Source organism: Astatotilapia calliptera, chromosome 23, assembly GCF_964374335.1.
Source record: "Astatotilapia calliptera chromosome 23, fAstCal68.1, whole genome shotgun sequence".
In the NCBI taxonomy this organism is placed as follows: domain Eukaryota; kingdom Metazoa; phylum Chordata; class Actinopteri; order Cichliformes; family Cichlidae; genus Astatotilapia; species Astatotilapia calliptera.
Genome location: NC_137443.1, coordinates 43,905,544 through 43,918,378, shown reverse-complemented (window position 1 = coordinate 43,918,378; position 12,835 = coordinate 43,905,544). Strand labels below are relative to the sequence as shown.

At 44.8% G+C, this 12,835-nt stretch overlaps 2 protein-coding genes and 1 long non-coding RNA gene across 6 annotated transcripts in view; all 3 read right to left on the bottom strand.

The window, feature by feature from the left end:
- The window catches only part of LOC113017716 (NACHT, LRR and PYD domains-containing protein 12-like), a 1,242,929-nt gene that overhangs the window by 405,837 nt on the left and 824,257 nt on the right, over positions 1-12,835 (bottom strand). The window lies entirely within an intron of this gene.
- The window catches only part of LOC145419390 (protein NLRC3-like), a 250,300-nt gene that overhangs the window by 181,861 nt on the left and 55,604 nt on the right, over positions 1-12,835 (bottom strand). The window contains exon 4 of one of the 3 annotated variants that reach the window (XM_080296791.1): positions 5,550-5,726. The exons of the other annotated variants lie outside the window; for them this stretch is intronic. Coding sequence (XP_080152917.1) covers positions 5,550-5,726 — 177 coding nt within the window. The remainder of the gene's footprint in view (positions 1-5,549; positions 5,727-12,835) is intronic. 3 annotated transcript variants of the gene reach the window in all.
- Positions 7,138-12,488, bottom strand: LOC145424020 (uncharacterized). Of its 2 annotated transcripts, none has more exons than XR_013904970.1 (3): positions 9,861-12,488; positions 8,170-8,258; positions 7,138-7,952 (listed from the first exon to the last, which is right to left on the bottom strand). It is a non-coding gene; the product is annotated as an uncharacterized LOC145424020 (long non-coding RNA). The 2 variants fall into 2 exon arrangements; XR_013904971.1 differs by lacking the exon at positions 9,861-12,488 and adding an exon at positions 8,516-9,717.

Below are 12,835 nucleotides of genomic sequence, written 5' to 3'. Positions count from 1 at the left end.
GCTGTAGGTTCCACTCAGGTCCACCTCTGTGGGATACGAGGGGTTGGACTTCAGTGCTGCTGCCAGATAATCAAGGCCAATATCTGACAAATCACAGCTCTTCAATCTGTATAAAGAATGAAAGATGTAAGTTTATTAGACAAAGTGCTTGAAATCATTCAGTGTTTCATCATCTGTTCAGAGCTGAAGAAGGTTCAGAATGTAGAAGTTTAGAAAATGGAAACTCCAAACAGCTGAAGCCAACAGGAAGCAGCTTCAAACAAACACAACAAGAGAAAAAACTCTGAATGTTTCACATTAAAGTCGTACATTTCTAACAAGAGTGTTTTAAAGACAGCGTCACTGATGATCATCTTCTGCCCAGTAAAACTTTGGTTTTCCACATGTGAGTGTTAATGATGCACAAAGACTGTGAGTGCAAAGAGGGAGCGAGGAGGATGACAGAGAGATGGTACAGGAGCATCAAGAACCCGGCGAGGAAATGAGCAGAAGGACTTTGGAGCCTGTTGGACTGAAGCTTTCACAGAGACGTGTTTGACTGGACACCACCAGGACAGACTTTTAATCCCAGCATTTGGATGAGCTTTCTGTCTTTATGGTCACAAATGATGCTGTAACTCTGTGAATGTCCTGGAACTGTCAGCAGTGTGGTTACGTCCTTTTGACCTGAGTTTCCACAGCTCTTATAACAGCAGTGTACATTCACCTGCAGGCACACGCTGCCTCTGCTTCAGCTCTGTTTATGAAGCACAAACTGCAGGAACCAAACTCAGACTGGCTCATTTCAATCATGTCTGCTTACAAAGACACTTTGAAACTCTTATCAGTATGTTTCCTGTCCTACTAGGACGGATCAAACTCTGGACCTTTGTTGTGGATCAGTGAAGGATGCTTAGAAATCCCTCCTGCTGCCTGAGCTTGAACATCATCAGCACTTTAACACTGAGCAGATGGACGTGGAAAAGGCCTTCTGTCTTTATCTGACTCAACTGTTTCCTTATGTGGGCTGAAGGAAACACAGTTGTAGACTGTATTTATATGAAACATGTATATTTAATGCATTTAATGTATTTGAACCATATTTAATGCATATTACAGGATGTAACAGCTGCATATGTGTCAACAATAATGGCTTTGATTTTGCCCCCTATGAACATTTCTGTAGCTCCGCCCCTGCAGCAAACGTGTGTGAGAGCAGCCACGGCCCGCTCCTCCATGGTTTCGTTCACACTCATCTCATACTGAACACACACACTTTGTAGGAATCAAATCAAATCAAATCACTTTTATTGTCACATCACATGTGCAGGTACACTGGTACAGCACATGTGAGTGAAATTCTTGTGTGCGAGCTTCACAAGCAACAGAGGTGTGCAAAAATACAATAACGTAAACAAGCAGAATACAAGAATGGCTACATCTGAAACTAATAAATATATGTACAATATATAATAGTGTATGCATTTCTGGATGTGTATACTAAATATTTTCCTACGTGTGTGTGTGTGTGTACACATATTTTACAAATTAAATAGAGTAAACAATAAATATATAAAAATATACAGAGTTGAGACATGTGCAAAACAGTGGCATTACTGTACAGTATGTAGTGCATAATGTTAAAGTTCCAGTAGTGAAGCGCTGAGGTGTCTATGAAGTGTCCAGCAGTCTGATGGCCTGATGGAAAAAGCTGTCTCTCAGTCTGCTGGTTGGGGACCGGATGCTGCAGAACCTCCTTCCTGATGGAAGTAGTCTGAACAGTTGATGGCTGGGGGGACTGGAGTCCTTGATGATCCTCCCCGCTTTCCTCAGGCACCGCTTCCTGTAGATGTCTTGGAGGGAGGGAAGCTCACCTCCAATTATCCGTTCAGAGCACCGCACTACTTGCTGGAGAGCTTTGCGGTTGTAAGCGGTGCTGTTGCTGAGGATGCGGGGGCTCATGCCAAATCTTTTCAGTCTCCTGAGAAAGAAGAGGCGCTGCTGCGCCTTCTTCACTGTTTTGTTTGTGTGTACTGACCACGTAAGATCCTCAGCCAGATGTACACCAAGGAACCGGAAGCTGCTCACTGATGGGGGTGTGTACTTCTCTGCACCTCCGGAAGTCCACTATCAACTCCTTTGTCTTTGCGACGTTGAGGGTGAGATGGTTGTCTTGACACCAGTGGGTCAGGGCGCTGACCTCCTCCCTGTAAGCCGTCTCATCACCGTTGGTGATAAGACCCACCACTGTAGTGTCGTCCGCAAACTTCACAATGATGTTGGAGCTGTTAGTGGCTGTGCAGTCGTAGGTGTAGAGTGAGTACAGGAGAGGGCTCAGTACACACCCCTGTGGTGCACCAGTGTTCAGTGTGATGGGGGATGAGGTGATGCTGCCCAGTCTGACCACTTGGCGTCTGTCAGACAGGAAGCTAAGGATCCAGCTGCAGAGGGAGCTGCTCAGTCCTAGATCCTGCAGTTTCCTGTCCAGCTTTGAGGGAACGATGGTATTGAATGCTGAGCTGTAATCTACAAACAGCATTCTCACATACGTGTCTCTCTTCTCCAGGTGTGACAGGGCAGTGTGTAGTGTCAGGGCTATGGCATCATCAGTGGACCTGTTGTGGCGGTATGCAAACTGTAGAGGGTCCAGTGAGTCGGGTAGTGCAGAGCAGATGAAGTCCCTGACCAGCTTCTCGAAGCATTTGCTCACGATGGGGGTCAGGGCTACAGGTCGCCAGTCGTTCAATGAGGAGATGGTGGAGGATTTGGGTACAGGGACGATGGTGGCCATTTTGAAGCAGGCTGGGACTACAGACAGAGAGAGGGAAAGGTTGAAGATGTGTGTGAACACTCCAGCCAGCTGAGCCGCGCATGACTTGAGGACGCGGCCGGGAATCCCGTCCGGACCAGTAGCTTTGCGTGCGTTCACCTTCCTGAAGCACTTCCGCACATCCTCCTCAGACACAGCGTGCGCACTGACGTCATCCGCGGTGCGCACACTGTCCGGTCTCATGGTGTTCGCTGTGTCGAATCTAGCGTAGAATACGTTTAGATCCTCACATAGAGAGGCCGTGGTCTGCGGTGTGCTGGTTTTCCCTCTAAAGTCTGTGATCGTGTTTAGTCCCTGCCACATACTCCGAGGGTTGTCAAACTGCTGCTCCACCCTGTCCCTGTACTCACGTTTGGCTGCTTTGATCGTCTTCCGGAGTTGGTAATGTGCGTGTTTGTAGTCCGATGTGTTCGCGGAGGCAAAGGCGGTGTTCCGTGCCGCCAGTGCCGCGCGAACATCTCCGTTAATCCAGGGTTTTTGATTTGGGAAGGATTTGACTGTTCTGGATGGGACGACATCTTCCACGCATTTCCTGATAAATCCACAGACTGAGTCTGTGTACTCATCAATTTTCCTAGCAGCCACGTGAAACATTTCCCAGTCCGCGTGATCAAAACAGTCCCGCAGCGCAGACTCCGATTGGTCCATCCAACAGTGCACCGCCCTCCGGGTTGGAGCTTCCTGTTTCAGCTTCTGCCTGTAGGCGGGCAGGAGCAGGATGGAGCAGTGATCTGATTGGCCGAATGGGGCGCGGGGGAGGGCTTTGTACGCATCCCGGAAAGAGGTGTAACAGTGGTCGAGTTGCCGGTTTCCACGTGTGTTGAAAAGGATGTGTTGATGGAGTTTTGGTGAGACTTTCTTCAGGTTTCCCTTATTAAAGTCTCCGGCTGTGATAAACGCTGCCTCTGGGTGTGCGGTTTCCTCGCTGCTGATCGCGCTGTACAGTTCCCTGAGTGCTCGGTCAGTGTCGGCTTGTGGGGGAATGTAAACAGCCGTAATAATCACTGCTGTAAATTCCCTCGGTAGCCAGAATGGCCGGCACTTAATCATCAGGTACTCCAGGTCCGGTGAGCAGAAGGATTTGACCGGGTGCACGTTCGCATAATCACACCAGCTGTTGTTGATCATGAAACACACACCACCACCTCTGCTTTTCCCAGTAAGATCCTGTGACCTGTCCGCGCGGTGCACGGAGAACCCCGGCAGTTGTATTGCGGAGTCTGGTACCTTGTCCGATAGCCAGGTTTCTGTGAGGCAGATCACGCAGCAGTCCCGCATCTCTCGCTGGAATGAGATCCGTGCCCGAAGCTCGCACAGCTTGTTCTCCAGAGACTGCATATTAGCCAGTAATAAACTGGGTAACGGTGGTCTGTAAGTGCGCCCTCTCAGTCGAACCAGAACGCCAGATCTTCTCCCTCTGCGTCGGCGTTTGCGGCCTCCAGGGCCAGAGAACAAAGGCGTCTCAGGTGAGATGAATGGGGGGTCTGCAAACGGAGCGTCCGTGTTGCAAAACTTGAACTCCGGAAAGTTATAAGAAAGACCGTCTTTTATGTCCAGTAAGGTTTGTCGGTCGTACACAAGGAGACAAGTGCTGCTCATGAAAAAATAAAGGAAAAGTAAAATTAAACACAGAAGAAAGCCGTTGCTTGGGGGAGCTCGCGACGAGGCTGCCATACTCGGCGCCATCTTGATCACATACACAAAGATGGAAACACAGAGCGTGGATCGTTCACTCGACGGCACGTACACGGACACGCCGTCGGGGCTGAAAGTGGACAGCTCACAGATCCTGAAGCTGCAGGTTTCATCTGTCTCCAACCAAAACTGAGTGAAGCAGCAGCAAAAGAAGATCCAAACTCTGCTTCACGTTTGATAAATATGCTCATGAATTCTCTCTGACTTTGGCTGTTCCTGCCTGCACAGCTCTCTCTCTCTCAGTGTACTCCAAGAACAGCTTCAAACATCTGTTTCTGCATCATTCACTGTTTATTAGCCACCAGTCTGCTGTTGTGTTCAGTGCTGTCGGCCTCTGACAGTAAAGCCTCATTTCTGCTGTTCCATGGAAACTTTTTAAAATGATGACAGATTACAAACTCTCAGCTGTGTCTGTAATCAAACCTCTGTAACTTTGCTTCACTTCAGCAGCATCAGCTCATGTTCACATGTTGCTTCATGGTTTGCTTCAGTTTTTGATCGACTGCAGAATATTTTGAAGGTTATCTGCTATAAAAAGCCAGAAGAGGAAAATCTGCTTCATGTGTTTCTGTTTGATCCTCAGTGACTTTGACACAAAGGCCTCTGCTGTGATGATCACACCTCTGATCAAGTCTCACAGTGTCACAACTGATAAATGATCAGAGTTAGAATATTTCTGACTGTCTGCTGTGTGCCGTGACCTTTGACCTGCTAAAGACAGTCAGCTGTGGATTATTCATTGTTGTGTCTGATACTTAGAACTGTGAGGAAGAAGCTACACAGTTAATCAGGGTCCCCTCTCTCTGAATCAGGAAAGGTGGGCAGGCCGCGTGTGGGCCGCGGGCCATACGTTGAGTATCACTGTTTGAAATGTGAACATTGTTCTGCTGCAGTCAATGGACTAAACCAGAGAAGAAGAAAACAGACTTTACCATGAAGATCCTCAGTGTAGATCAGTATAATATCAGCCTGATGTCTGCAGTTTAGTGTCAGCACAACTTTCACATCATATTCATCTCAGCACAACTAAAACATGCTGACTGACCTCAGAGTTTCAAGTTTACATCCTGGACTCTCCAGGAAACCACACAGATGCTTCACTCCTGGATCCTGCAGGTTGTTGTTGGAGCTCAGGTCCAGCTGTCTCAGATGGGAGGGGTTGGACTTCAGTGCTGCTGCCAGATAATCACAGCTGATCTCTGACAAACCACAGCTGTCCAATCTGTATAAAGAATGAAAGATGTAAGTTTATTAGACAAAGTGCTTGAAATCATTCAGTGTTTCATCATCTGTTCAGAGCTGAAGAAGGTTCAGAATGTAGAAGTTTAGAAAATGGAAACTCCAAACAGCTGAAGCCAACAGGAAGCAGCTTCAAACAAACACAACAAGAGAAAAAACTCTGAATGTTTCACATTAAAGTCGTACATTTCTCATAAAAACAGGACAAAGACTTGAAAAAGTCGTGTTTTTCCTTCCAGGAACCACATGGCTTCACTTTTAAAGGTGAAGTGTGACAGAAATGGACATATTTGAAGTCCAACACCTTTTTCCAGTCACATTATTAAAGCAGACAAACTACAAGCTCATTTTCATTCCAACAAGTCATCTTCTGACCTGGACTAACAACACTGGTCTCTATGTGCAGCTGGCTGTGAGACCAGTGCTCAGGGAGCGTCTACAAAGTGCAACACTGAAAGAACATCACACACTCATTTGCTTCCAGCACTTTCACACAAACATCTACTGTCATTATTGTCACCAAACTCTGTGGATCCTTTATTGCAAATTCAAATGGGATCAAATGGTCAGACAAAAGAGGCTTATGAGGAAATATGATGAAATGTTGTGTATTAGCAGCAACTTATTGAATCTTTTTACAAACTCAGTGTTGGACTTGGATCAGCAGGATAAGCTGATGTTTAAAGGCATTTGAGTCTCGCTGTATGAGAGTCCAGTTATTACTCAATATTAATCAAACCTCTGTAACTTTGCTTCACTTCAGCAGCATCAGCTCATGTTCATGAAGCAGGTATGGAGGAGATCCAGGCCCCAGATATCCAGAGGCCCCAGAGTACAAGGACCCGAGGAGAACCACCAAAAGGGGGGGGAATCGCCAATCGGCCACCAAGAGTGAGCCGGTACATACATGAGCGCCCAGCCCCAGACGACAAGGACCACCAACACACCAACGTCTGAGGGCATCAGCCACCGGCAGGGAGTGTGGTGAGGGGAGATAGGCCTCCGTACTTTGGAGGGCCTGAGATGTACCCAGAGAGGTGGAGTCTAAGACCCAACCTGACACATAGACACAGACGAACAGGCGCACGCGGACACAAACGTGCATTCCCACCCCATATGCACAACCAAATACTCGGCACTCACCCAACGTGTAGACAGACACAAATAGAAACTGCACAGACCGTCGCACTCCCCAAACATACTCTATATCCCAAGTCCAGGTACCCCCGCCCTCAGAGGGGCAAGCCGCACCTAAACCCAGGAGATGTAACCCTTCTCTCTGGGGCGGAGGCAAGCGGACCACCTCTTTGATTAGAGCTGTGTCTCTAGTCAAAGCAGAGATGGAACGATGCCACTTTTTATGTCCGATATCGATATGAATCCAATATAGTCGATTTTATAATCAAACGTTTTTTAATATCTTGCTGCATTTTGTATAAGTTCATACTCAAGTTTAAAAAATCTAAACACTAAAGCTGTTCAGTTATACCTGTCTGCAAAAACACACTGCAGCCAAAACATTAGACAATACTGATCTTTGTATTTTGATGCGGACGTCAAAAACTCTTTGGTTGTGAATAAAAGAAGTGCAACATCAGCACAAAATAATGTTTCTATTGAACAACTAACACAAACAGGTTGTAGAATGGAGCCTTTTATACTCACAGCTGAACAGAAACAACATCCAGAGTGGAAAACAGTGCAAACAACTGCAAACAGGCTTCATGACACTCATGTTTGATCAGGATGGATGTCAGTGTGAGCTGTTTCTATCACATTTAACCTCACAATCAATTTGGTCTCATTTCTATACAAAACTTAACACAAGTATGAAAAAAGTGTTTTTGATTGCTTTGTTTTTTGAACCATGAAACTGTTTAACAACACAGTTTGATTCAAAGTCAAACTTGAGTCTGTCCATCGTTCGGTCAGACTGAGCAATGACAGCACACAGACGTAGACAACAGCTCTCTGAAACACCAAACTCAGGTCCTGTTGATGCTGATATACAGTGACACAGTTACATGGGTGATTCATCCTTTTAACTTTATCTTTAAACAGCTGCAGCTGTCACTGACAGCGCATGTGGTGCTTTAACCTTTGGACTGTTTTCATCAGTTAATTATGGAGTTACTACAAAGAGTGAAGCTATAGGATGATCTGTCTGCTGTCACTGGGTGGTGCTGAGGTCTGAATCTGAGGACGGCTCCTGTAATCACAACGAGAACACAATCATCACAAACTGAAATATAAAGTTTATCTCTCAAATCTGAAATAAAGCTGATCCTTCTGTCCTCACACACTCGGGAGTGTTCTTCTCTTCTCTTACATTTTTTCAGTCCTACAGTTCTGCTGACAGCTGACATATGAGCTGTTTATTTAAAAAAAGCCTTATATACTAACAGATGTTCCTATATCATGTTCACCTTTGAGTTGTTGGAGCTTTATAAATGGACATCTGCAAAGATGAGATGATGGAGCAGGTTTCAGTCCTGGTTCAGTCTGCTGCTGCATCCTGGTCACAACATACAGAGGTGGTATCAGCACTGGTATCAGCACTGGTATCAGCAGTGGTATTGAACAAGAAATATTAATGCTTCAAACTATTTGTCGTAAAGGATGGAAGCTGTACAGAGTTCTGCACATGTGTCTTTGTGAACATACCTCATTAACAATATTTCAGACAGTTTTTAACCTGAATATTTGCAACAAACTCAGTATAAAAAATACAGTCAGCGCTAAAAAATTAATCAGTGGAAAAATTAAACAAACATTTTAACTAGTGATGTGACGTTCTGTATCGAGGCTTCGAAGCTTGTGTCGAGTAATGGAGGGGGCGTTTCCGCGATGCGCGTATCGAGGCTTGCTTCATTTATGGGAGGAGCTGAAAATGATGACGTCCGAAGCCTCGCTGCCCGGCTGTACCACGTGACTGGTTCATGAAGTGGTTCGAACTTTGCTGCGAGCTATGACAGATATAAACCCCTCAGACTCCATTCAAAATGTGGGTGTTTGATGGAGAGTTGCGGTTAGTGAGAGTTTGGAGGTTTATGAGAGTGAGGAGAGAAAGTCAGGAGAGACTGGAGCCAGCTAAGAAGAGGAGGATGTGCTTTGTCTTTATTGTCTTTCCTCAGGAGAACAATCTCAAATAGATGAAGACCTGGTTAGCATGGTGATCGAGGACTCCCAGCCATTTAGCATTGTGGAGGACAAAGGATTTAAAAGATTTGTTAAATCATTAAAACCTAGCTATGTTCTCCCCACTAAAAAGGTCATAAAAGCAGTGGAAATTTAGTTTTTACAGAATAAAATGTGAACAGGCACGTTACAAAAGCACAACCACACCCCAACCACACCTCACCTCACAGTAAATGATCATTTCCATTTTAAGCATTTCCAAATGATCATTTTCCATACTGCCAGTACAAATATACACAGTATACTGCCATCACTACAATATACATGTTTTACACACTCCTTTTGTTGTTGACATTTACAGGCTGTGTGCAAAAGGCCACACTCTTCGAATTCATGCCAACTAATATTTTTACGTCCAGTAGGTGTCCTACTAGAGCAAATGAAGCTTCAAGAAGCTTTGCGCTGGGGTGAACCAATTGGATGAAAAGCTTCAGTGCTTCATGAAGCTTCATCTGCCCATCACTAATTTTAACTTAAGCTGCCAAGAGGAAGTCGTTGGTTTCAGTAAATATCGGGCTACTTTGTATCAATAGGTAACTTCACATCTGAGCAGACAAGCATCACATGTGGAGTTCCCCAAGGTTCCATCTTGGGACCCCCTCTGTTTAACATTTACATGCTCCCACTGGCACAGATTATAAAGAACAACAAAATAAACTACCACAGCTATGCAGATGACACACAAATATATATCACAATGTCACCAGGAGACCGAGGCCCTGTACAGGCTCTTGGTAAATGCATTGAGGAAATTAATGACTGGTTGTGCCACAATTTTCTCCAGCTAAACAAAAACAAAACTGAGGTAATAGTCTTTGGCGCAAAAGAAAAACGATTACAGGTCACCAGAGAACTTCAATCTATACACCTAAAAACCACAAACCAGGCAAGAAATTTGGGTGTAGTGATGGATGCAGACCTAAACTTAGAAAAACACTGTGGCGGAGGCGTGGCCCCGGGCGCGGCTGCAGGGGAGGAATGGAGCAGAAGGCTCAACGGGGCGGCGCTGCGAGGGCGGTAAGGACAGCTGATGGTGATGGTGTCTGATGATGGTTTCCCTCCCCTGTGTTATAGTGAGACGGAGAGGAGCGCCGAGTGAAAGGAAAAGAGAGACACACATCAGCTGGGTTGGCGAGCTGTCAGTCTATGCGACCAACTGAACTGTGACAAAATCAATAAATGTGGATCTTGGCAATACATACCTGCGTGTGCGCGTGTCTGTGCCTAGCGTATTCCACAAACACATTAAGACAATAACTAAGTCAGCTTACTATCACCTCAAGAATATTTCAAGGACAAAAGATCTGATGTCTCAACAGGACCTGGAAAAACTAGTCCATGCATTCATCTTTAGTAGGCTTGATTACTGTAACAGCATCTTTACAGGTCTACCTAAAAAAAATCAGTCAGACAACTACAGCTCATTCAGAACTCTGCTGCTCGAGTCCTCACTAAGACCAAAAAAGTGGACCACATCAGTCCAGCTCTGAGGTCTTTACACTGGCTGCCTGTCCGTCAGAGGATAGACTTTAAAGTTCTGATGCTGGTCTATAAAGCTCTGAATGGTTTAGGACCAAAATACATCAATGACCTCCTGACCCAGTATGAACCTTCCAGATCCCTCAGGTCATCTGGATCCGGTCTTTTATCAGTTCCCAGAGTCAGAACCAGACACGGAGAAGCTGCATTCAGCTTTTATGCTCCTTATATCTGGAACAAACTCCCAGAAAGCCTCAGATCAGCTGAAACACTCAGTTTATTTAAATCCAGGTTGAAGACTCACCTGTTCTCAGCTGCATTTGAATAAAACACCAAATCCACACTTTTAAGCTTAAATTTCAAAACTTACATTTTAACTACTGATTTTATCTACTGTTCTGATTTTATCTGTTTTGATTTTATATACTGTTTTGTTTGTTTGTTAATTAGTTAGCTTGTTTTAATCAATTTTAAATCATGCTTTTTATTTGTTTTTGTTTCTAATGTCTCTGTAAAGCACTTTGAATCACCTTGTTGTTGAATTGTGCTATACAAATAAACTTGCCTTGCCTTTGCTATTTGATCAGTTTTTACAGATTAATGAGGAGTTACTGAAGTGCCAGGTTTTTAAAGTTGGTGTTACTGTCTTTACGCATGTGGAGACTGAAAACATGGTGCTGTTTAATAAGATATTTAATATTCAGCTCTGCACAGGAGCTGCAGCGGGGTGCAGCCTGTTGCCTTTACAGTATAACACTTGTAATAAAAGTACAGTAACGGTAATTAGTGACTGAGCAGCCCGGGGCGTTTCTCTTGATTTCTTTAGTCAGGGTAAATTCATTCACCTGCACGGGTTAGCTAAACAAACCCTGACGGCCGAGTGCTCATCTTAGCTAGCTAGGTCTCAGGACCGAGCTAAGGACGGTAGTTACGGAGTAGCTTACAAACACGTTTAACTTACCGAAAAAGTGCAGCGGGGCCTCGGGTCCTTCTGTCGGGTAGTCCAGTTTACTGAAGAACACCTCAGGCTGTCAGGTTAAAACACTCGGTCGTCTCTTCGTAGCGTAAACGCTGGCCGTCCTCTCAGAGCCTACCTCTATCTGCTATTCCCGAACAGAGATACGCAAGTTTCTCCGTGACTGCAGCTGCCGGTCAAAGCTGCTATGATGACGTTACACCTAGGGTTGCCAACTCCCTGAAAAATAAATAAGGGACACCTCGTGGCCAGGGCCGGGCGACCCAGTTGTCTTCACCCTTCCCAGTGTGGTGAATTTTCTAGCTCTTTTTTTGTGTGTGAAATTATTTTTTTAACCATTTGACTTGAAGTTGATTTAAGTAGATGCATATTCTATTCTTTGTGATATGAACACATGTGAAACAAATGATCATTTAGCCATTTATTTTTAGCTCAAAATGACAACATTAACACAGTAAAACAGGTCTCTTTCTTAAACAGAAGCCTGTCATGCTTAACTTTTGAGAATATAAGTAAATCTTTCTTTAAAAGCACTCTGTCCTGCTTAACTTAAAATAATAGAAAACAATAGAAAGAAAAATATTCTTCTAACAGTGCACATTTAGTGCATTTAGTACAATTGGCTTCAGTTGAGGTATTATTTCAGCTTTTCTAATGCTAATCAGCTGCTCCTGTTTGTAAACCCGCCTGTTCCCATGATTACGCATCTTAACTCATCATCATTATTCATCTATGTATTACTTTTATGTATTAGTCATCAATTTGTTGTAATCATCTATCCTTGCAGTTGTTTATTACACAAAATAAATTATATTATCACACTTCTGGCCACATAGCGCTGATATTCACTGCACATGCCCATATTAACTTTTTCCAGCCAGGTGTTTTCCTTTTCCCATTCTTCCCTTTCTCTGAGGGGAACAAACATTGCTGCTCTAATGCTGGGCTCACACTGTGCGGTTTTAGGCCCATTTTGAGCCGATTTTTGAGTCGTGCGACCGTTTTGGTGATCGGACCGATTTTGGCCTTCATCGTGCGTCGTGTAGTATACGTGGGGTAACGAGAAGTGATTAACACCTCACGACCAGCTCCCGATCATCAATCGCTCGTGAGGGTGTCACCACAGGCGCTCACACTGCTCACGCGCAAACACGTAAACGTTGGTGAAAAAGACGGCGCAGCACGGCTGTGCAGCGTGTGATCTGGACACAAGCGATGGAGGCACAACTTGTAGAACTTTGGAAAGCTCATCCGAGCCTTTTCGATGTGGCCTCACAAAATTATCACGACCACAACAACCGTGAAAATAGTTGGATTTACACTGCTGCTCAATCACAGCTGCCTGATCAATGTTTTTCATTAGCAATTTAGCAAAGTTGATGGTAGTGGTGTGTCTGTGTGAGTGAAAGACAGAGAGCGAGCGACAGATTTTCTGTTAT